The 24718-nt window shown below is 47.7% G+C and overlaps 1 protein-coding gene across 3 annotated transcripts in view; it reads left to right on the forward strand.

Annotated features, from left to right (window-relative positions):
- Positions 1 to 24718, forward strand: part of XPO6 (exportin 6) — a 621317-nt gene that overhangs the window by 283795 nt on the left and 312804 nt on the right. For all 3 annotated transcript variants that reach the window (XM_069210348.1, XM_069210346.1, XM_069210347.1), the window contains 3 exons: positions 11779 to 11938; positions 12836 to 12928; positions 19971 to 20115. In XM_069210348.1, coding sequence (XP_069066449.1) covers positions 11779 to 11938; positions 12836 to 12928; positions 19971 to 20115 — 398 coding nt within the window. The remainder of the gene's footprint in view (positions 1 to 11778; positions 11939 to 12835; positions 12929 to 19970; positions 20116 to 24718) is intronic.

The raw sequence follows: 24718 nt of genomic DNA on the forward strand, positions 1-24718 counted from the left end.
CCAGCTCCAGTGTTCTTCCCCTAAAAACAACCTAAACAATTGTGAAACAAGTGGTGTGACTTTAGCAACCCTGTATGAACCTAGTAAATAGTGCCACTGGTACTTCACGCATGAGTACTAAAGAGGGCCCCTAAGGGCTGCAGCATGTCTTGTGCCAACCTGAGAGTGCCCCATACAAATTGCTCACAGTCTGGTGCAAGCCATGAGTGAACCTACAACTTGCACTGCATGTATTATTTGTAAGTCACCCCCTACAGAAGGCCTTAAGAGCCCTAAGGCAGGGTGCATTAGAATATCCATGAGGGCCTATCTGCGTGAGCAGATGTGCCCCTATGATGTCTAGTTCTATTGCTAGATATTGCAAGTGAACAGGGAATCCATTTTAAGATATGTACTGGGCACTGGACATCACAAGTTACATAATGGCTTTACTGAAACCTATGGTATTTGGTATCAAGCACCTCATCTTAATAAAACCAGACTGATGCCAGTCTTAGATTTATTATGACATGCACCCTGAGGGAACCTTAGAAGTGCCCCCTGAAACCTACTAGTCCTCTAGTGTGCTGGCTGATTGGTATCGACTAGCCTGCCACCACAGACATGTTTCTGTCCCCTTGGAGGTGTAAGCCCGCACTCTCAGAGGCTAGAAACAATGACTGCTGTGGAGGTGTCATCACCTACTCCAACAGGATAGCTAGTAAATCATAATACCAAGGCAAGGGGCTTCAAAGCCTCTGCCACCTTTGTTATATGACTCAGGCTTGCCCACACCGGAAGAATGTCACCCTGTGCCCTGAGGCCCATTTAGCACCAGGACAGGTGGCAAATTACCTATGTGGGTAAGCGTGTTGCACTAGCAGACTAGTCACACCCCTAGGGTGTTCAGCCTGATGTACTCTATGAAGGAAGGGTTCAACCATCTTGTTTTTGGTGGAACTAGGAATTATGGAACAGGGTTATGCCCACTTATAGGAAAGTGCCCCTTTTTGACATGGTCACCCCCCACTTTTTGCCTGGTATTTGATGCATTTTGTGGCTGAAAGTGCAATGGATTCCTGCTTATCCGGTCCCTAGTGCCAGATGTCTTTCCCTAAAATTGTGCAGTTGTTCCCCAGTTGGCACTACCTTTGATACCCCCCTCCCCCATAGGTCTCTAGTGAATGGTACCCCTGGTACCTAGAGCATGGGTCCAAAAGAGGGCTGCAGCATGTATTATGCCACCCTTAGGGACCCCTCGCCTAGTGCATGCAGGCTGCCATTGCAGGCTGCATCTCTTGGTGCAGCTAAAAGTGAAAACACGACGTGACACACAGCCTGTGTGCCCTGTCCCCTAATACTTCATGCAGTATGTAAGTCACCCCTACAGCAGGCCTTACAGCCCTAAGACAGGGTGCATTATGTTACATGTGAGGGCATATGTGCAAGAGCAGATATGCCCCCGCTTATGTCTGTCAATTAATAGGCATAGCGAGTGAACAGGGAAGCCATTTTAAGTACATGTGCTGGACACTGGTCAATACAAGTTCCCCAGCTACATGATGGCTTCACTAACAATAGGGATGTTTGGTATCAAACATCTCATATTAATAAACCCTCACTGATGTCAATGATGGCTTTATTGATACATGCACCCAGAAGTGGACTGACTAGTTTTAGCCAGCCTGCCACCACCAGACATGCCTCTGATTTCCCACCCCCTGTCTCTTTGGCGGTCAGAAATAAAGCCTGCTTCTCTGGGAGAGGTGTTTACACACCCCACACAACAGGATGACCAGCGAATCTGCATTCCAAGCAGGGGACTTCAAAGAAGCCTACTGCTCTTAGTATGCAGATCTGGCTTCACTCAAAGGAGAGATGCCGACCCACCCCCTCTACCCCAGGGCCCTTTTGGCACCCGGACATGTGGGAAATTTAGTATTCAGAGAGGTGTCCACCCCTTGGGTCAGTCTCTACCATAAGGTGAGCTGCCTGATGTGTACACAACATTTAGAAATCTGCCATCTTTGTGTTGGCAGAGTCAGGAACTCTGGGACAGGATTATGACCACTTCCCACAGGAAGTGGTCATATAGGGGGTGTAGTGACCCAGGGGTAAGTAGCCCATTGGCTACTACCCTACACTCCCCAAACACTCCGAAATTCAGTATTTAGGGGAGCCCCAGCACCAGGAAATCAGATTCCTGCTGACCAACTAAGGATACCCAAGAACAAAGACAGAGGAAGAAGCACCTGACTTGGCCCAGCCCTCCCGGCCTGTCTCCTGTTCTTGCTGATTTGTACCAAAGTAGACTTGTCCTGCAAGCTGCTATGCCTCCAAAGACCTGGGACGACTGCCTGTCTTCAACAAAGACCCAGGAACTCCTTTGGAGCAGCAGAGGTGTTTTACTGCATCATCAAAGGGAATCACAAGAGACCAGGGAGGACTCCAGTCAGCAAAAACCAGAAAGCACCACTGCACCCATTACGCGTAGCCTGTGTTGAACTAGGCCACTGGTGCCAACGTGGTCCCTCTTCCCTCCAGAGACAAAGTCCACCTTGAACTTGCCCATTGTGGACTCACTGATGCAGCCTCTGACTGCAGTCCCCATCATCCACGGGTGCTCCAGGTGGAGAAGCCCTAATATGACTCAGGATGCCTCTGCACCCATCTTCCTTGGTCCCTGGACCTGAGGACCTTAGGTTTCCCCATGTCCCCATCATCTTAAGACTTGAACCCACTTGTTGGTTCTCCTCGATTGGGCTCCCTGTCCAAACCTTCGACCTCTTTTCATCCAGACCGATCCCCATTGACTTATATTGGGCACCCAATGCCATAATACACCTCTACACCTGGCCACCCCAGTGCCACCCGCTGTGACCTGTTGGTGTGGTCCCGACCCTTGCCCAATACTTACCTTAGGTCCAGGAGGTTTGCCCCGTACTGTCTGACTGACGCCCCGTACTGTATTTGTCACTGTACTGTATCTGTTTGCTGGATTTGTTTTTCCTCCATAAGATAACGTTGCATCTTCCAAAAGTTTCCTTTCTAAAACTGTAAAGATTTTTCTTGCAAAAAGTACCTGCCTGATCGTATTGATTCCTGTTCCTAAATATGTAGAAAAGATGCTTGTCATTTATGTAAATTGGTGTTGATTTCATTATTGAGTTGTCTCATTTATTGACTGCGTGTGTATTTCAAGATGTGTAACACTCCTCTCTGATAAGCCTAAGGATGCTCGACCACACTACCCTCTACAAGAACACCTTTGAATTGCTAGAGCAAGCCCCTATCCACTAGTAAGGGGAACCCACAGATTCTTTGCACGATATATCTCATTTTGATGAGCCAGCGTCCTACACCATTCCCCCAAACCCCCTCCCCCCCACCTGCTCCCTTTCAGGAAGTGGTCATATAAGGGGTGTAGTCACCACAAGGGAAAGAAGCCAATTGGATACCACTCTACATTCCCTTAAACACCCCTATATTGAGTATTTAGGTGGCCACCTGACACCAGAAGAACAGATTTGTCTGACCAGGAAGAAGGACAAAGAAGAGCTGAATTAAGAAACTGCAGACTGCTGGTGAACTTATGGTGCAAAACCTGCCTGCCTATCTGCTCCTGTGCCAACAGTCTGACTCACCCTGTAGCTGTGCATCCTCCAAAAGCCTCGGCGGGCCTCCAGCACTTCACCAAGCCATCAGTATCTCTCTTGGAGGCACCAACTGCAAGGGCCTGCTCCCCACTCGGGTGACCACCGGGGCCCACTGATGCAGCAGCCGCGTAGGAGGAGGTTAACATGCTCCGGGAGATGAAACCCTTCTCTCCACCAAGTGTGAAGACACCAGGACTCACCTGAGTGATCCTGCACAGATAACCTGGATATTGAACCCCATGCAGCAACCAAACCTTGTTTGAAGTCTAATCCAGACTGCAGTGACACAACCATGGACCAGCCATCGAGGGACGTCAGCAACTCAGAGGACATCACCCAAAGTGGTCCAGCTGCCCTGTTTTGTCCCCTTCTTGCAGGTCCACCCAAGATCTGTGGGTGCCTTGACGCTGGAACACCCAACTACCAAAACCCGCTGCACCTGAGTTCCAGATTCCGGGTCTACGACAACTGATGGTTGTAGGATGCTGGCTCTTTATATAGTGGACAAAATGAGGTACGTTGTGCAAAGAGTCCAAGTAAACCCCCAGAGGTATCACAGAGGCACAAATGACATCCCAAATGCTCTCTTTTGTGGTAGTGTGGATGAGCAGTTAGACATATCAGAGGGTAGTGCTAAGCATGTAAGGCACATATGCGTACAGTAATTGAGACACACTCAATAAAGAAATCCGTCACCAGTTTAGAAAAATAGCACATACTTTTATATACACTTTGATACCACGCTCACCGGAGTCAGTTGAGTACTTTTTGAGTTATTCATTTTTACTGTTTTTGAAAGTTGACAGTGCAGGTTTTATGTGTGGTAATGTTATGCTGAGGGGAAAAACATGTACTGCATTTGGACACTTCACAGCGACTTATGGGACTGTTCTCTAGGACGTAAGGTGAGAATGGGGCAGCGTCCAAGGCCAAACCAACAGGTCACCTTGGGAGGCTTTAGGGCATCTGGGTGCAGAGGTTTGCTACAGCATCGGGTGTCCCATTCACTCGTATGGGAAATAATCCAGTCAGGAAGTTGCTGCTAGTTGGAACTAGGTCAGTCCAGGGAAACCCACAGTGGGGCTCGACCCTTGAGGTCCTCAGGCACGTGGGGAACACCGTTGGTCCACTTCTTCTCGAGCTCTGGAGCTTGGGGGCAGTGGTGTCTGGACTAGTGCTGGAGTTACCCGCCGTTGGAGAGGGTAACTCAGAAAACCAGGCTGCCTGCGTGGACTGGGTGTCTAGTCCGACCAAGCCAACAAGTGGGCTTAGGTCTCACAAGGCTGGGAGACGTGGAGACACCCTTGGTCCTCTTCTTCTCTGTCTGGGGCAGAGTGGTGCGGAGGTGTCCTGAGGCATTGGGTCTTTGTCCCCAGGTCACTTGCAGAAGGGGGTGTTCTGTAGAAACAGGCTGCAGACGCCATTGGGAAGTCCACAGTAGGTCTCCTCAAGGTGGGCTTTGTCGTTGGAGGGCATGGGAACCAAGTTGACACCGTTGGCCCACTTCAGCTCGGGCTAGGTGGCTTGGTGCAGTGGTGCTGTCTGACATTGTTGTTTTGGTGGTCACAGTCCTAACAGTTCTTTATTTAAGTGTCTGCAGATGCAGAGAAGGGGTTCTTGTGCTCCAAGGGAGTAGTTCTTGGTGATTGGCGAAGCACTGGCAGCGCTCCCAGTTTCTTGGATGCTTCAGCAAGAGGACATGTCAGTTGCTCCTTGAGTGTTGGTGCAGCAGGCAGGCTAGCAGGGTTGGCGCAAAGTCTGTTGTGCTTCTCGGTTCTCAGGTTTAGCAGACTTCTTGACTACTCCTTCTTTTGCATCCAGCGAAGATCTAAGGTATTGGTATCGGGGTCTGAATTCTCAATTTAGGGGGTGTTAAGGAGAGTGAAGGGTAGTAGCCAGTGTGCTCCTTACCCTTGGGATAACTACACCCCCAAGATGACAACTTCTTTTGGGGAGTGGGCATCACCATGTCCCAGATTTGGTAATCCCACCACACGCAAGAAGGAGGATTTCATAAGGCTGTGTTTATTTCAGGCTAGCCACCCAAGGAGTGTGTCCATCCTAAAAATGCAGCATGCCTCCTGCATAGCTACGTTTCCCGTGTGTCCAAGTACCCGAAGGGCAGGGGGGGGTGGTAAGCGAGTCATCATCGTCATCTGAGGATGACCAGATCTGCATACCAAAGGCGGTGGAATGCATATTGGTGGGTCATCCTGTTGGGAGGGGTGTGTTAACACCTACCTGCGCAGGCTTTGTTCCTGACCTCCAGAGCACAAAGGTGGTCACCCTTGGGGGTCCGTACTTCATCTGTAGGTGGTTGACTGCCTAGAACCAATCAGTGTGCCCACCAGCAGTTTGTAGGTTTGTCTGGGTGCATGTATTAATAAATCTATCACTGGAATCAGTGAGGGTTCATTAATACGAGGTGATTGATACCAAGCATCCCTATTTTCAGTGCAGCCATCATGAGCTGGGGACCTTGTATTTACCAGTGTCCAGCACATACATTTAAAATAGCTTCCCGGTACACTTACTATGTTTGAGAATTGACCAATATTGCAGATATATCCACACATGTAACATAATGCACCCTGTCTTAGGGATGTAAGGCCTGCTGTAGGGGTGGCTTACAAATATTACATGCTTTGTTTAGAGAACATGGCAAAAAGGCTGTGTGTCATTTAGTATTTTCACATTTGGGTGTACCTTGTCATGCAGCCTGCAATGGCAGTCTGTGTGAGATTGGTGCTGGGTCCCTTAGAGTGGCACCAGCTGTGCATGCTGCTCTTAGGGACCCTGTTTAACACGTAGGCCCTAGTTACCAGGGGTACCATTTTCATAGAGACTTACAGGGGTGCTAAAGGGCCTGGCAACTTACGGGTAAAGTGACCAGGGGTCTCCTTCTGGGAAAGAAACACTGGCACTGGGGACCTAGTTAGCAGGAACCAGTGCACTTCAGTCAGAGTTGCAACAAAAACGAGACAATAAGTGAGGGAGGGGTACTCCAACCAGAACCCAGCTTCCTACAATTGTGTTCCTTTGCTCAAAGCACTCCCTAATGGGAACTCTCGGACTTGACACAAAGTCCCTCTTTTCAGTCTCTTTCTAGTTGGCCCACCTTGTTGCCAACCATGCCGTGCTCAAGACACCTGACACCCCAGGGCAGGTAAAACTGTACTGCTGGAGTTTTGGTCTTTTATAGTGACCTTGCCTCCCTGTCACCCTCCACTCTACAGTGGACCCCTGAGACATGTCTGCAAGGCCTCCATTGCAGTACAAGTACCTTTAAGACTTTACAGCGTAAAAGCATGTTTAAATAAAGCTGTTACTTGCAATAGTCGATATACTGCAACAGTACACAGCTTCTTTCTATAAAAACGTCTATTTTTTCTAAAACATCGGTTTCATTCCTCTTCTTGAGTGTGTGTCTCATCTATTGACTGTGTTCAACAAATGGTTAGCACTACCCTTTAATAAGCCTAAACTGGTTGTTTGCAATACCTCAAAAGATCGCATTTGGGATTATTAGTTTTATCCCTGTAAATCAATGAGGGTCTCCTGGGCTATCTGCATAGTGTCCCCTTACATTGGTAAACTACATATAGAGTCAGCTTCCTTTACTGTGTGTTCTTGCTGTAAACTCCAAAACTGGGAACCTAGACATCTTTACAGAATGTCTTCCTCCAGGGGCAGTGGAACAAATAATGTTTTCGTTTTCTGTAGCAGCTCCAGTTAGAGCAGATCCCTTTGTTGGGTCTGTATATCCCTGTAAGGAAATGCCTCCTTGGCATGGTTACCCCCTGACTTTTTGCCTTTGCTGATGCTATGTTTTGAATTGAAAGTGTGCTGAGGCCTGCTAACTAGGCCCCAGCGTTCTTTCCCTAACCTGTACTTTTGTTTACACAATTGGCACACCCTGGCATCCAGGTAAGTCCCTTGTAACTGGTACCCCTGGTACCAAGGGCCCTGATGCCAGGGAAGGTCTCTAAGGGCTGAAGCATATCTTATGCCACCCTGGGGACCCCTCACTCAGCACAGACACACTGCTTGCCAGCTTGTGTGTGCTGGTGAGGACAAAACGAGTAAGTCGACATGGCACTCCCCTTAGGGTGCCATGCCAACCTCACACTGCCTATGCAGAATAGATAAGTCACCCCTCTAGCAGGCTTTACAGCCCTAAGGCAGGGTGCACTATACCATAGGTGAGGGCACCAGTGCATGAGCACTGTGCCCCTACAGTGTCTAAGCCAAACCTTAGACATTGTAAGTGCAGGGTAGCCATAAGAGTATATGGTCTGGGAGTCTGTCAAACACGGACTCCACAGCACCATAATGGCTACACTGAAAACTGGGAAGTTTGGTATCAAACTTCTCAGCACAATAAAAGCACACTGATGCCAGTGTACATTTTATTGTAAAATACACCCCAGAGGGCACCTTAGAGGTGCCCCCTGAAACCTTAACCAACTACCTGTGTAGGCTGACTGGTTTTAGCAGCCTGCCACACTCGAGACATGTTGCTGGCCACATGGGGAGAGTGCCTTTGTCGCTCTGTGGCTAGTAACAAAGCCTGCACTGGGTGGAGATGCTTATCACCTCCCCCTTGCAGGAGCTGTAACACCTGGCGGTGAGCCTCAAAGGCTCACCCCCTTTGTTACAGCACCACAGGGCATTCCAGCTAGTGGAGTTGCCCGCCCCCTCCGGCCACGGCCCCACTTTTGGCGGCAAGGCCGGAGGAGATAATGAGAAAAACAAGGAGGAGTCACTGGCCAGTCAGGACAGCCTCTAAGGTGCCCTGAGCTGAGGTGACTCTAACTTTTAGAAATCCTCCATCTTGTAGATGGAGGAATCCCCCAATAGGGATAGGAATGTGACCCCCTCCCCTTGGGAGGAGGCACAAAGAGGGTGTACCCACCCTCAGGGCTAGTAGCCATTGGCTACTAACCCCCCAGACCTAAACACACCCTTAAATTTAGTATTTAAGGGCTCCCCTGAACCTAGGAACTCAGATTTCTGCAACCTAAGAAGAAGAGGACTGCTGTGCTGAAAAACCCTGCAGAGAAGACGGAGACACCAACTGCTTTGGCCCCAGCTCTACCGGCCTGTCTCCCCCCTTCGGAAGAAAACTGCTCCAGCAACGCTTTCCCCAGGACCAGCGAGCTCTGAAGCCTCAGAGGACTGCCCTGCTCTAGAAGGACCAAGAAACTCCCGAGAACAGCGGCCCTGTTCACCAAAGACTGCAACTTTGTTTCCAAAGAAGCAATTTAAAGACAACTGCGTTTCCCGCCAGAAGCGTGAGACTTGCAACTCTGCACCCGACGCCCCCAGCTCGACTTGTGGAGAAACAACACTTCAGGGAGGACTCCCCGGCGACTCCGAGACTGTGAGTAACCAAAGTTGTCCCCCCTGAGCTCCCACAGCGACGCCTGCAGAGGGAATCCTGAGGCTCCCCCTGACCGCAACTGCCTGACTCTCAGATCCCGACGCCTGGAAAAGACCCTGCACCCGCAGCCCCCAGGACCTGAAGGATCGGAACTCCTGTGCAGGAGTGACCCCCAGGAGGCCCTCTCCCTTGCCCAGGTGGTGGCTACCCCGAGGAGCCCCCCATTGCCTGCCTGCATCGCTGAAGAGACCCCTTGGTCTCCCATTGATTCCAATTGAAAACCCGACGTGTGTTTGCACACTGCACCCGGCCGCCCCCGTGCTGCTGAGGGTGTACTTTCTGTGCTAACTTGTGTCCCCCCCGGTGCCCTACAAAACCCCCCTGGTCTGCCCTCCGAAGACGCGGGTACTTACCTGCTGGCAGACTGGAACCGTGGCACCCCCTTCTCCATTGAAGCCTATGTGTTTTGGGCACCACTTTGAACTCTGCACCTGACCGGCCCTGAGCTGCTGGTGTGGTAACTTTGGGGTTGTTCTGAACCCCCAACGGTGGGCTACCATAGACCCAAACCTGAACCCCGTAGGTGGTTTACTTACCTGCAAGAACTAACAATTACTTACCTCCCCTAGGAACTGTGAAAATTGCACTGTCTAGTTTTAAAATAGCTATATGTGTTTTATTTGAAAAGTATATATGCTATTGTGATTATTCAAAGTTCCTAAAGTACTTACCTGCAATACCTTTCATTTAAAGTATTACATGTAAAATTTGAACCTGTGGTTCTTAAAATAAACTAAGAAAATATATTTTTCTATAGCAAACCTATTGGCCTGGAATTGTCTCTGAGTGTGTGTTCTCATTTAATGCCTGTGTATGTACAACAAATTCTTAACACTACTCCTTTGATAAGCCTACTGCTCGACCACACTACCACAAAATAGAGCATTAGTATTATCTCTTTTTGCCACTATCTTACCTCTAAGGGGAACCCTTGGACTCTGCATACTATTCCTTACTTTAAAATAGTGCATACAGAGCCAACTTCCTACAATCCCTAAGATAGGACATGCAGTCATCTTGGTTGCATACATTGTGTCTCCACAAGCACATTCAGTTCAAGGTAATGGTTTCACCTGCCAAATCATCAAGTAACTCAGAACTCCACGGCCGGAGAAGTTGTTTTGCCACTTCTGTAAGTCGTTCTAAATAAGGCTTCCTCTCTAATTTTCAAAGCATTTAAATGTAGATGTCTTTCCAAATAATCTGTCACTGACAGAAAGCAGAGATTCGATATCTCTGACATAATTTCTCCAGATAATCAAGTAGTACTCCAAAGACATTCTTATTTGTTTTTATTGGTGGGTATTTCATTAGCTAGAAAGGGTCCAGCTGCAGAAGGATTAAGCTGTCATCTTGCATTTTTATTGAAATTTAAATGTATTCATGGTGATATATCTTTCAGCACTTATTTCCGTATGGAAATCCTGTTTCTTTCTTGTGCACACTATTTTCAGCAATTGAGATTAACTGTGTTAATATACCCCTAGGTACATACTTTCATGACAAATATACTCTCTGACATTGTTTAGGTAGGTTTATAGAATCTACATTCGCCTACCGGAGATCTGGCTCATTAGGAGTTAAATATGATTTTAGACCCATATACAAACCATTTGAACTAAAGCCAGTTTGCATCACTTCCAAGGCCTCATTTTAGTTGCACTCACTCTGCTACAATGAATTGGTAGCTTCATGTCTTCTCAACAAAGTACTATAGATTTTTCTAAAAAAGAAAAAAAAAAAGAAAAAAAAGGCATTTGTCCCTGAATGACTGTTTTATTGATTTTAAAAATTTGAATGGATTTTCATTTGTATCAAGAAGGAATTCCTCCTGTTTTCCAGTCTAGGCACCAGATAATGTAGTTGAAGAATTCTTTCATGGACATTTCAAAAGCCTCAAAAAGAGCAAACATTTTTCAGACATACAACTATTTATTCATTTTATATAATTGGCTCAATTTCAAACAGTTAAGCTGCGAAAGCCACGTTTGTCAGATGTACTTTCTCTGTTGTCGGGCTCTTCTGATAGTTCACATTCATTTAATCAGATCAAGCTCCCACTTCAGATGCTGATATGGTTGTAGCATAGGCCACTCAGGTTTTTGCCAACACTACTCTCTTGATGCAATCTTTATTAAAGAGGTAGATTTTCAGCTAATAAGTGCTACATAACCTGTTTGCTTACAATCTTTGTGTGGTATCTTTGGCACTCCCTGCACAGTTGAGGCTGTGAAATCAGGTCTGCAACCAGTTGGAAAAAGAGCGCTATCAGTCAGGACAGCAGAGTGAATAAAATTACCATAATATTTTGTCAAACTGTTTTATTCCTCGCTGTCTCCCTTTCACAGCGACAAAAAGCCTCATTGGTGAGTATATACCAAGCCTGAAACTTAGATATTGGAGAAACACATAGGAGCGTGCAGGAAATAGCTGGTCAGGCATATGTATAGACAGAGCTTAAGAGGATGAATAAACACTTGAATAAAGGCTAAATCAAAACATTTCAAGAGTTTTCTTTATGCAAAATCTTTTGTTCATCTGTTCTGCAGATTTAGGCAATTCCCAAACATTAATTAATGGGAAAGAGCCTGAACAAAAAGTAACGTAATGATCATGACGCTCATTTTTCCTGTTAATTCCTCTGTGCTGGTGTTCCTGTCATGCCACCTGCACTAACCTGAACTAAATTATCCTCTTCAGGCCATAGGCTGAATGTCACAGCAGAGAATGACTGCCGAAGGTTACATTGCTCTCTGCGAGACTTGAGCTCCTTGCTGCAGGCTGTAGGACGGCTTGCTGAGTACTACATCGGGGATGTCTTCGCTGCAAGATTTAATGATGCACACACAGTGGTGGAACGGTAAGGATAACATTCAGAAAAAATTGCACCCCAGCTGAGGTGTCCACACTCAGCCCTTTAGTTTTGATGGTTCAATAATGAGTCATTTGATTTGTTGGAGAAGTAATTCTGATTTGGACAAAGGCTTGCATTCATAACATTAGTTCTTTGTGAATATAGTCGTAGCACACTACCCTAAAAAATATGTGAAATGCTTCCTAGTGAGGCATTGAGAGACCAGTACGACGTAAACGTGAATCCTGTGCACTGGAAGTCAGAGTCCCATAGGCTGCATGAAGTCTACAGAAGACAAGGCAGATGTAGAAGAAAAAGGATGGTATTCTTGGGGGCAGGTGAAAGGTTAGTAAGAAGTAGAGAATGTTTGTGAAAGAAAAGAGGGACTAGTTCGGAAACAATGGCTTTCAGAATATATTTTAAACAAATAGGAATGAGAACAGGTTGTTCTGAGTTAGTAAGGTGGAGAGGCACAACTAAAGATGAAGACCATGAAGTAGAAGTGGATTTTGAAATGTGCCTCAAGCAAGATGAGTGGAAAATAGCTATGTAAAAACTGGATGTGAAGTATTGAAATCTTGTAAGTCTGAGCAGTCAAAATGACATAGATTTCACTTAAAGGGATGGTGTGAGGTGAGCAGGTTGGCTTCATTAGTGAGGGTGGGCGTCTGGTCTAAATAAATAGAAATGGGACCTTCAGCTGTGTCTGGAGCACTGTGAGTAGAACTGTGAAAAGTTTTCGTACCTTCTGAGACTGGAGAAGGTGCCTTAACAAAAAGACAGAATCAGTTAGAGGAGTAAGAACACTCAAAGAAGGATGACATTGATAGGCAGTCTTACACATTGCATTCTCAGTTGGCTTCTTGTCATCACTCCTAAAACCTCATCCTTTTTTTCCTGCAGGTTGGTAAAGGGGACCCTCTATGGATCCCAATGCAAACTGTACAGTATTGAAACAGCGGTGCCCACTGTGCTAAAACCAGACCTGCTGGATGTGTGAGTACAATGTTTGGAAACTTTGGCAAGGATTCCCAAATGTAACCTTTTATGATATACGCAGGTGCCACTTAGGCAAGGCTAGCTTTCGTTGTAATGCAGTACCCTTTACAAAATGAATACTTTTTTAAGACCGTTGGCATTGTCACTATAGTAATATTTGTAACATTCACTGTTCTTTTATGGTCCTTTCACATTTTCAAGCTTCCACGACTAGATGGGGATAGGTCCTGTTGAAAAGACGCTGCAGGTTTGGATGGGAGGTCCAGTCGAGGAGGACCAACAGGTGGGTTCAAGTCTTGAGATGCTTGGGGTCGGAGGGACACTTTCGGTCCTCTTCTCCATCGGCCAGGGGCGACGGGTGCAGAGGTGTACTGAGGTCTCAGGCTTTTTCCACTGGGAGCACTCATGGTTGAGGGGGTCTGCAGTCAGAGGCTGCAGGCAGCGTCAGTGAGACCACAGTGGGCAAGTCCAAGGTGTGCTTTGTCTGTGGAATGCTGGGGGACCACGTTGGCACTCTTGGCCCACTTCAGCACGAGTGCACTAGTGCTTTCCAGTGTTGTATTTTTGCGGTCCGGTGTCCTCTAAGGTCTCTTGGAGTGCCTGCAAAATGCAGGGAAGCAGCTCCACTGCTCCATGGGAGTACCTGAGCCTTTGTTGAAGGCAGGCAGCTCTCCCAGGATTTTGGACACACATCTGCTTGCAGGACGAGTCGACTTTGGTGTAAATCAGCGGGAACAGCGGACGGGCTGGCAGGGCTGGGGCAGTCAGATTCTTCTTCCTCAGGCTTTGCTTTTGCAGGTCTTGAGTGTCCTTCATAGGTCATCAGGAGTCTGATTTCCTGGTGCTAGGGGCTCCTATAGATACTGAATTTAGGGGCATTCGGGGGAGTGTATGGTAGTAGCCAGTGGGCTACTTACCCTGGGGTCACTACTCCCCCATATGACCACTTCTTTAGGAAGTGCATATAGCCGCGTCCCAGATATCCTAAAACTACCAACACCCACCTTAGGGGTGGGAATGACCTAAGGGGTGAACACACCTCTCTGAACACTAAATTTTCAATGGCATGTGTGGCTGTCAATACACATGCTCTGCATACTCCTGCCTTCTAGTGTGGGGTCCGGAGTTGTGCAAGTTTTTTTTTTTTTTTTTTTTTTTTTTCTTTCGAAGAAGTGTTCCGAGTCACAAGATCAAGTGACTCCTCTCAGTGATATTGCACACGGGCATCAACTCCTTTGTTAGATTTTCTCTCCACTGTTGGGTAAAGACGTGTGTCTTTCTGCCCCGTTTTTTGACTCGCTTAGGTTTGAATTCTTTCTCTCATCTTACCCTCTTTCAATGGTATTGTTCTTGATCGTGCTTCCCCCACCTTAGCGCTCAACTCTATTAGACTGTTCGGGCACAGACTGCCAGCCCTTTGTGGAGTCCGTGCCCAACTGGGGCCCATCTTCCACGCATAACCGACTGACCTGCCAACCTGATAAAAACGACTCCATTCCACTTCTGCCCTCTATGCCTAGCAAAATGTCCACACACCGACCAACATCTGGTGTGCAGTCTCTGCCTCTCCCCTGATCAGCAGAAGGCCAACTGTGATACCTGCAGATCTTTCCAATTCAAGAAGACCCTTTAGGACCAAAGAGCACTTTGATTTGGAATGGCGCACAAGACTCCAGACGACACCCCTGACATCTTTGGGAAGGAGCGCGCTCAGGTGAAGCCCGCACAGAAGGAGGAGGATGCTCTCTCCATTCAAGACTCTTAGAACTCGGACGTCCAATCGGACATCAAAACCCACAAGATCACCTCAGCGCAACATGTAAATACCGTGGGTACCCAACATAAAACTGGTAAAAAGCCTCTTCTCGAAGACTCAGGTACGCTACTGCCACTAGGCCATGGTCGGCACCAAAACCGCCTGCCAAGATCAAGGCACCATTCTTGGCTTCAACCTCCTTTTCATCAAACCTAGAGATAGTCTTTGTCTTGATCCGAGCCTCGGCATCAAGCCAAACACCTTCACCCTACATTGGTGCCTACCAGATCACACCAACTGGAATCTTCGGTGCCAAAACAAACTGACGCAAGATTGTTGGAACAGAGAGACTCAGCCCATTCTTCTGCTATCCCTTCTTCTGTGGAACCTATCCTGGAGCCTATGGACGCTTGTCAGCAGCTCCTCCAAATTCAGGAGGGTACAGAACGTATTATTGCTATGCCATCATCACCTGTACTTTCGAAGAGGAAGCTTTTCTCTGAGGAGGCTTTGGACATTCCTCCTCTTCAGGAAAAGTAAACTAAGGGCAAGGCAACTAGTCCACCACATAGGCCTTCCCCGCCACCTCTTCCTCCGCCTCCTTCTTCTCCACCTCCCTCCTCGCCCCCATTCTCCCGCTTCACCTACACTGGGAGATTGCACTCCTCAGGGTTCCCCTTTGTATCCTGTGGAGGGTTTAGATGAGCCACCACATGGCCCAGACCCTTGGGATGCTTATGATCCCAACCCTATCCCTATACCCTCTAATGACCCTGATCTCTACCCTGCACACCCCTCACCACCAGAGGACACTACACCATATCAACAAGTGGTGGCATGAGTAGCTGCTTTTCACAATGTGGAACTGCATTGAAGTCCTATCGAGCAGGACTTCCTCTTCGATATCCTTACTTCCACACAAAGGGATGTTCAGTATCTCCCAGTGCTTCCCCGCATGCTTCATCAAAGACAAAATCTTTAAGGAGACCGTCCACTCTATGATTATTATGCTTAGAGTTGACAAAACGTATAAATGCAAAAAGTATACATCTGCTCCTTCTGACCCTATATACATTATGTCTCAAGTTCCCCCTGATTCAGTTGTAGCTACGAGCTAATACCCAGGCCACTGGAGACTCTCCTCACCCTGAGAAGGAGAGTAAGAAAATCGATGCCGCAGGCAATCAGATCACTGCATAGGCCACAAATCATTGGTGTATCGCCAGTTCAAAAGAATTGTTGGCCAGGTACGACTGGGCTCACTGGGATGAAATGGAGAAGCTCCTCCAGTTCTTACCAGTTAAGCACCGGAAAAGAGGACAGCAAATAGTCGCTATGGGGCAGGTCATTTCTAATAATTCTATTTGCTGTGGCTTGGACGCCGCTGACACAGTTGCAAGTGGCATCAACCCCAGCGTCTGTTTCCGAATGCATGCATGGCTGCGCTGGATTAAAAAAAAAAAAATAATAATAATATAGCCGCCTGTCCTTAATATTCTCATCGACATGGAGCATCTTTTTGGGCCTCAAGTGGACACCACAGTTGAGAAGCTCAAAAAGGACATGGATACAGCAAAAGCTGTGGGTGCCATTCAATCCCCCACACAGAGACACTTTTCATCACCCCGGTTATAGAGGCTTTTTCAAATCCTCCACATCTGAGGCGTCCACTTCCCACCCCAGGCAGCCTCAAACCGCATATTTTAGGGGCTTCTACAGAGGCTCCTCAAGAGGTACCACTCACAAGGGACAAGGAAAGAGCTCCACCTCACACGGCCCCTCCACTGCAAAGCAGTGACTACTTCCATCTCCCTCTTTCCCCCCCCCCTGTTCGTCCAAGACCTGTACAACATTTTTATTCACAGTTAAACAATTTTACCACGGACCAAAGGATCCTCTCCATTATCCAACATGTTTATTTTCTGAAGGTCACTATCACTCCTCCCAAAATTCCCCATGCAATCACAGGTTATCCCAGGAATGCCTAATCCTTCTCAAGCAAGAGATCCAATCCCTTCTTCTCAAAGGGGCCCTAGACCTGCTTCCACTACAGCACCAAGGAGTAGGAGTTTATTCCCTATACTTCCTGATCCCAATAAAGGATGGCTCTCTCAGGCCTATTCTTGACCTCAGACCATTAAACAAATACATTCTGTCAGAACATTTTCTCATGGTCACCCTTCAGGACGTTATTCCCCTTCTTCAGCAAGGCGACTTTGACAGCCCTAGACCTAAAGGACACCATGTTCCTATTCCCATTCATCCTACACATCGAAAATATCCAAGGTTTCTCATTGCAGACAAACACTACCAGTTCAAGGTCCTTCCTTTTGGGGTCACTGCCGCTTCTAGAGTCTTTACATGGTGTTTAGCAGTAGTCACCGCACACCTCAGGAGACAAAGCATTCATGTGTTTCCTTACCTTGACAACTGGCTCATCAAAGCCAGCACCTTACAAGTTTAGTTTAGTTTTATGAATTTATAGAGCGCATAGCTACCCTAGGGCATCCCAGCGCTAAAGTACACAACGAATCACGGAAGACAAAAGGGGGCAGATTAACTGCAAAAAAGGAGAGTTTTCAGCTTCTTCCTAAAAAGAAGTTCTGAGAATTTGTGGTGAAGTTCAGGGGGCAGAGCATTCCAGAACTGGGCAGCCCTGATGGTGAAAGAATTACCACTCCATGATCTCTTGACATGAGGTATATAAACCTGTCGAGAAGATAGAGATCTCAGGTGTCTAGAGGGAACGTAGAAGGAGATCCGCTTTCTAAGAAAAAGAGGGCCCCTGTTATGCAAGGCTCTATGAACAAAACACATGGATTTAAAATGAATGCGCGCTGTTTGATTGGGAGCCAGTGAAGAGTTACCAGCGCCGGTTTGGCAGAGAGGTGCCTGGGGGAGTTCATAAGAAGTCTAGCTGCTTCGTTCTGCACAATCTGCAGCCTCTTTATTACATACTCTGGGGAACTGAGATATAGAGAGTTCCCATAGTCTAGGCGAGAGAGAGAACTAAAGCCTGTACAAGAATTCTTCTGACAGTAAAAGGCAGAAGATTAAAAATCTTTCTAAGAGCTCTAATAAAGACAAAACAGACCGAGGAGATTCTTTTTACTTGCAGCTCCATTGTCAAAACGAGGATCAAGCAAAAAGCTGAGGCTTTTTACATGTGCCTTTGGGGAAGGCAGGCTGTTAAAAGCCTCCGAATGCACTGCCAAAGGGACGGCAGGGGTGCCATTGCCTACGATCAGTACCTCCGATTTGCCATCATTGAATGTAAGTTTAGATAAGGTCATCCAATCCCCAATATCTTTCCATACAGCAGGCCAGATTAGCGGAAGAGGAGTCCCCAGTTCTAGAAAGGGATACCACTAATTGAGTGTCATCAGCATAGGTGACCATTGAAAGATTATAGAGAGCAACTACTGTGGCCAAAGATGATAAGTAGATATTAAACAGAGTTGGGCTCAAAGAAGAGCCCTGCGGACTCCACAAGTCAGAGGCACAACGTCAGACAGAAAACAGTGCCAACATCACACTTGGTTGACAGTGAACGTCCTTCACACAATGGGTTTCACTCTGAATTTCTCCAAATCCCATCTTTAACCTCTTTGGGTACAGCCTTATCTAGGGGCCATCCTGAATGCAAAGCTAGGGTTAACTTAATCCAATCCAGCTCATGCCCAGAGTTTTCAAACTCTGCTTCCTAAATTTCAAGAGAATCATATTTATACATTCATGAATATTATGCGACTGTTGGGGATGATGGTGTCTTGGATCGCAATTGTTTTCCCCTCCCCAGGCTTCAAATGCATTCCCTACTGCAAAGTATGGCTCGTCAGTGGTCTCAGTCATAGGGTCACCTGAAAGATCTAGTGTTAGACCACTATACTCCCCGCAATGGTGGAACACAGCCAACCTGATGAAGGGGTGGCCTTTTCTAGACCCTGAGCCTCCGGTTATACTAACCACAGACACATCACTGACAGACTGGGGTGCCCACCTTCAAGATCTCAGAGTACAGGGCCTCTTGGTTCCCAGCCACCAGTCCCTACAGATCAGTTACCTCGATCTTCAAGCTGTATTTCTAGCTGTGACAGCCTTTCTTCACCGGTCTTACAAGGTTGTCTTAGTCCACACAGACAATGTGATAGCCATGTACTATTTGCAGAAACATTGATGAGGTGGGCACCATCGTCCCAGTTGTCACAGCTCTCTCAAACTATGGAAGTGGGCTCTCCACCACCACATTCAGCTGGTTGGCAGAGTATCTCCCAGTGACGGACAAGTATGCAGACCTGCTCAGCAAAATGCTGCAACAAGTCCACTAGTGGGAATTCCACCCACAAGTCCTTCAACCATACTTTGCAAAGTGGGGAACTTCTCAGACCTGTTTGCCACAGCAGAAAATGCACAATGTCCAAGCTTTGCCACCAGGTATCTACACCCTCTATCCAAGGGCAACGTTCTATGGATGAACCGGTCCGAGATATAGACTCTTCCTCTCATTCCAGTTCTGGTTCGGAGGATCAGGCAAAGGTCTCTCACCATGATCCTTGTAGCTCCCACTTGGGCGCATCAGCTGCAGTTCACCACACTTCTAGACGTCTCAGTAGTCCCCCCACAAGAAGCTCTCCAAAAGGCCAGACCTTGTCACTCAAAATCAAGCGTAAATCAGACATCCAGACTGCAGGTCACTCAACCTTGTAATATGGCTCCTGAGGTCATACAGTTTGGTTATATAGGATTACCTGCAGAATGCATGGACGTTGACAGGGAAGCGTGTAGGCCCACAACTAGAACATGTTATGCTGCAAAAATGAAATATTTTGTGTGCTACTGCCAACCCACATAGAGGATACTAACAATAGAGTTTTGCATACTGTAGCTGCAAAAATCAGCTGTGTCCTTCAAGTGTAGCAGATAGTCATTGTTCCTTCCCATATGTATTTTAAAGTACATAATTGACAAGTGTACTCAAGCTGGGGAACCTTTATTACAGGCAAGTAATGTTTTCATTCTTTGCAGGGCATCATGAAACAAGTAAGGCAACTATCTCATGCTAATGTCTACTCTTAGTATCTGGCACCTATGCATGCTAGTTAGACCAAACTCTGAGTTTCTGCCATGTCGATCGAAATTTGTAAGCTCTGTACCTTGTCATTTTGGTCAAGTCTATGAAACACGTTAAGATTTTTATGGTAAGATTGGTACTGTGAAGGCTTGTAACATCTTTAAATGTAACATTCAAAACATTTATTCTCCCCCTTTTCTTATTGTGTCCAGGCATGCTCAGTCCCTCGCTGCATTGCAGGCATACTCTCATTGGCTGGCACAGTATTACAGCGAAGTCCATCGGCAGAATCCCCAGCAGTTTGTCTCACTCATCTCCACGGCAATGGAAGCCATTGCACCACTCATCAGTTCTAAGGTACCTTGATCAAACATAGAAATTTTCACACTCTGTGAGGAAAATACAAATTTTGCAATCTAGAATACACTCATAGTTTTGTAGCTGTTTAGTGGTTTCAGATTTATTCCATGTGCCTGATTGCTACTATCAGTAGAGGTTTCTGAGGACGTAGTCATTGTAGCTCCACTAGCTGAAGGTGAAGCCATTCCACACTCCCTTGTGAAAGAGATCCCCTAACCGGTCAATCCCCCAGCCCTCCATGGTGTCAAATTATGTCTTTTAGCTAATTCCAAAATGTCTGGCAATTGCATCAATACTATTGACGGCGAGTAAGGAATGCAATGGTTCTTACCATGTACAAACCGCCACCAACATGCCTGCACAGTCATCATCTGACTCTGCCCCGCTGCGGTTGACATTCCTGATCTGACTGCCAGGTATAAATGCTCGTCTCACCTAGTATCTTTTGGATAGCTGCCCTTTCAGGACGAGTCGGGTCTGGCCAGTGTAGTGGAAATTGTAGCTGTGCTGCCACATAGTACATTTCAAAGTTTGGCGCACCAAGTCCTCCCTCAAGTAGGGTCACTGCTCAGTGGCAGGAACCATGTGACTTTATACAGCCACTCACCCCCCCCCCCCCCCCCCCCCCCCCCCCCAAATATCAGGTCCAGTAGGAGACCATTCAATTCCTGGAAAAAAACATTCGGGGAGCACGAGTTGGAAGCCCTGCGAAACCACATCATAATCTGGGTAGCATGAGCATTTTAGCAGGAGCCACCTGCCCCAATGGGGGAGGGGGCAACAAACATCAAAAGGTGAGGGGTCCCTGAGTCAATCTTAGTGCCCTGTCCACACTGGCCCCTCTTAGGGCCATTTCAGTGTGGTAGATTTGGACGCCTAAGTACTTAAATGTGTTGAAACACCATTTGAGAATGTGTTTTGTCAAAGCTCCTCTATGGGGCACAGGAGATGAAATAAAGGGGTACAGGCAGGATTTGGGGCAATTAACCTTGACCCCAGATAGAACTCCAAAGTCATCTTAAGTACATCAAATCCAGAAGAAAAGCCTCAACCTTCTGTGGGAAGACCAGGGCATCATCTGCATAAAGTGATACAATATGTTGGACATCCATCTACGGGATTGGGCAGTCCTGATCTCGCATGTACAAGCGGCAAGCCAATGGTTCCATGGCTATTGCGAAAAGCACGGTGGATAAGATACTCCTGTTTGATGACCCTCTGGGTGGGAAGCTGTTAGAGATCAACTATCCTGTCTGAACTTTAGCCGTTGAATTTGAGTACAGCGTTCAAATCCAGCCCAAAAGCTCCGGCCCAAATCCCATATAGTACAAGGTCGTCCATAAGTATTCCCAGCTCAGACTGTCGAAAATGTTTTCAGTGTCTGTGGAAAAGGCCACTCTACCATGTACCTTTGTCGGGTGTGATGGATGAGCCACAAGGAGCCGCCTGATATTGAGGAAGGTGCTACGATTTGTTGGCATGCACCAAGCTGCTGATTATATGAAGCAATCTGTTGGCGAGCACCTTTCCCAAGACTTTATAGTCCGGGTTGAGGAGGGGCAATCGGCGGTGCAAGCGCACATCTAAAGGGTCGTGTCCTGGTTTGGGGAGGACCACGATCATTACCTCGAGTAGGGAGACTGAGAGCTATCTAATTGACTTGGCTTTATTAAACACATCTAGGAGGTGTTGAGTAATTGGGGATGAAAACATGGTGTAGTATTCAATTGGCATCTTGTCTGTGCCCAGTGTCTTGTTCCAGGCACTTTATGCTATGGCCGTTAATATCTCTTCCAACTGGATTGGCTCCTCCAGGTGAGCCCTCTGGAGCAGGGACAGATGAGGCAGTAGCAGCATGCTCAAAAACCCACACATCAGACCTGGGGCAGGAGCAGGGGCACAGGCACCTCCATCTTTTGTACAGTGTGATAGTAGTCCCGAAAGACATCCTTAATCCCCGTCTGCGTGGGTACCAATGAGCCACCCCTGTATAGAATGGCTCAATGGGAGCGCGATACCGGTCCTCCTTAACTAGCCATGCCAACAACGTATCCAATCTGTCACCCTCTGTGTGCAACGTGGTCAGGTGACGTTTATAGTCATGCCTTCCTAATTGTGTTTTTGCCTCTCTATATTGTTTACAGAGCTGCTGGAGATGTTATCCGTACCGTCCGATTAGCCACGTCCCTCTCCAAGTGACGTAGCTCCCTCTCTGACATCTTCAGTTTGTCTTGTAGCACTCAGTGGACCCCCCACATGCCAGCCATGCAATGACCTAGTGTAGGAGGTTGGCTCTGTATGTGCTATTTCAAAGTAAGGAATAGCATGCACAGAGTCCAAGGGTTCCCCTTAGAGGTAAAATAGTGGTAAAAATAGATAATACTAATGCTCTATTTTGTGGTAGTGTGGTCGAGCAGTAGGCTTATCCAAGGAGTAGTGTTAAGCATTTGTTGTACATACACATAGACAATAAATATGGTACACACACTCAGAGACAAATCCAGCCAATAGGTTTTGTATAGAAAAATATCTTTTCTTAGTTTATTTTAAGAACCACAGGTTCAAATTTAACATGTAATATCTTGTTTGAAAGGTATTGCAGGTAAGTACATTAGGAACTTTGAATCATTTCAATTGCATGTATACTTTTCAAGTTATTGACAAATAGCTACTTTAAAAGTGGACACTTAGTGCAATTTTTACAGTTCCTGGGGGAGGTAAGTTTTTGTTAGTTTTACCAGGTAAGCAAGACACTTACAGGGTTCAGTTCTTGGTCCAAGGTAGCCCACCGTTGGGGGTTCAGGGCAACCCCAAAGTCACCACACCAGCAGCTCAGGGCCGGTCAGGTGCAGAGTTCAAAATGGTGCCCAAAACGCATAGGCTAGAATGGAGAGAAGGGGGTGCCCCGGTTCCGGTCTGCTTGCAGGTAAGTACCCGCGTCTTCGGAGGGCAGACCAGGGGGGGTTTTGTAGGGCACCGGGGGGGACACAAGCCCACACAGAAATTTCACCCTCAGCAGCGCGGGGGCGGCCGGGTGCAGTGTAGAAACAAGCGTCGGGTTCGCAATGTTAGTCTATGAGAGATCTCGGGATCTCTTCAGCGCTGCAGGCAGGCAAGGGGGGGATTCCTCGGGGAAACCTCCACTTGGGCAAGGGAGAGGGACTCCTGGGGGTCACTTCTCCAGTGAAAGTCCGGTCCTTCAGGTCCTGGGGGCTGCGGGTGCAGGGTCTCTCCCAGGCGTCGGGACTTAGGGTTCAAAGAGTCGCGGTCAGGGGAAGCCTCGGGATTCCCTCTGCAGGCGGCGCTGTGGGGGCTCAGGGGGGACAGGTTTTGGTACTCACAGTATCAGAGTAGTCCTGGGGTCCCTCCTGAGGGGTTGGATCTCCACCAGCCGAGTCGGGGTCGCCGGGTGCAGTGTTGCAAGTCTCACGCTTCTTGCGGGGAGCTTGCAGGGTTCTTTCAAGGCTGCTGGAAACAAAGTTGCAGCCTTTCTTGGAGCAGGTCCGCTGTCCTCGGGAGTTTCTTGTCTTTTCGAAGCAGGGGCAGTCCTCAGAGGATGTCGAGGTCGCTGGTCCCTTTGGAAGGCGTCGCTGGAGCAGGATCTTTGGAAGGCAGGAGACAGGCCGGTGAGTTTCTGGAGCCAAGGCAGTTGTCGTCTTCTGGTCTTCCTCTGCAGGGGTTTTCAGCTAGGCAGTCCTTCTTCTTGTAGTTGCAGGAATCTAATTTTCTAGGGTTCAGGGTAGCCCTTAAATACTAAATTTAAGGGCGTGTTTAGGTCTGGGGGGTTAGTAGCCAATGGCTACTAGCCCTGAGGGTGGGTACACCCTCTTTGTGCCTCCTCCCAAGGGGAGGGGGTCACAATCCTAACCCTATTGGGGGAATCCTCCATCTGCAAGATGGAGGATTTCTAAAAGTTAGAGTCACCTCAGCTCAGGACACCTTAGGGGCTGTCCTGACTGGCCAGTGACTCCTCCTTGTTATTCTCATTATTTTCTCCGGCCTTGCCGCCAAAAGTGGGGGCCGGGCCGGAGGGGGCGGGCAACTCCACTAGCTGGAGTGTCCTGCGGTGCTGTGACAAAGGGGTGAGCCTTTGAGGCTCACCGCCAGGTGTTACAGCTCCTGCCTGGGGGAGGTGTTAGCATCTCCACCCAGTGCAGGCTTTGTTACTGGCCTCAGAGTGACAAAGGCACTCTCCCCATGGGGCCAGCAACATGTCTCTAGTGTGGCAGGCTGCTGGAACTAGTCAGCCTACACAGATAGTCGGTTAAGTTTCAGGGGGCACCTCTAAGGTGCCCTCTGGGGTGTATTTTGCAATAAAATGTACACTGGCATCAGTGTGCATTTATTGTGCTGAGAAGTTTGATACCAAACTTCCCAGTTTTCAGTGTAGCCATTATGGTGCTGTGGAGTTCGTGTTTGACAAACTCTCAGACCATATACTCTTATGGCTACCCTGCACTTACAATGTCTAAGGTTTTGTTTAGACACTGTAGGGGTACCATGCTCATGCACTGGTACCCTCACCTATGGTATAGTGCACCCTGCCTTAGGGCTGTAAGGCCTGCTAGAGGGGTGTCTTACCTATACTGCATAGGCAGTG

This window comes from Pleurodeles waltl, chromosome 10 (genome assembly GCF_031143425.1).
Source record: "Pleurodeles waltl isolate 20211129_DDA chromosome 10, aPleWal1.hap1.20221129, whole genome shotgun sequence".
Lineage (NCBI taxonomy): Eukaryota > Metazoa > Chordata > Amphibia > Caudata > Salamandridae > Pleurodeles > Pleurodeles waltl.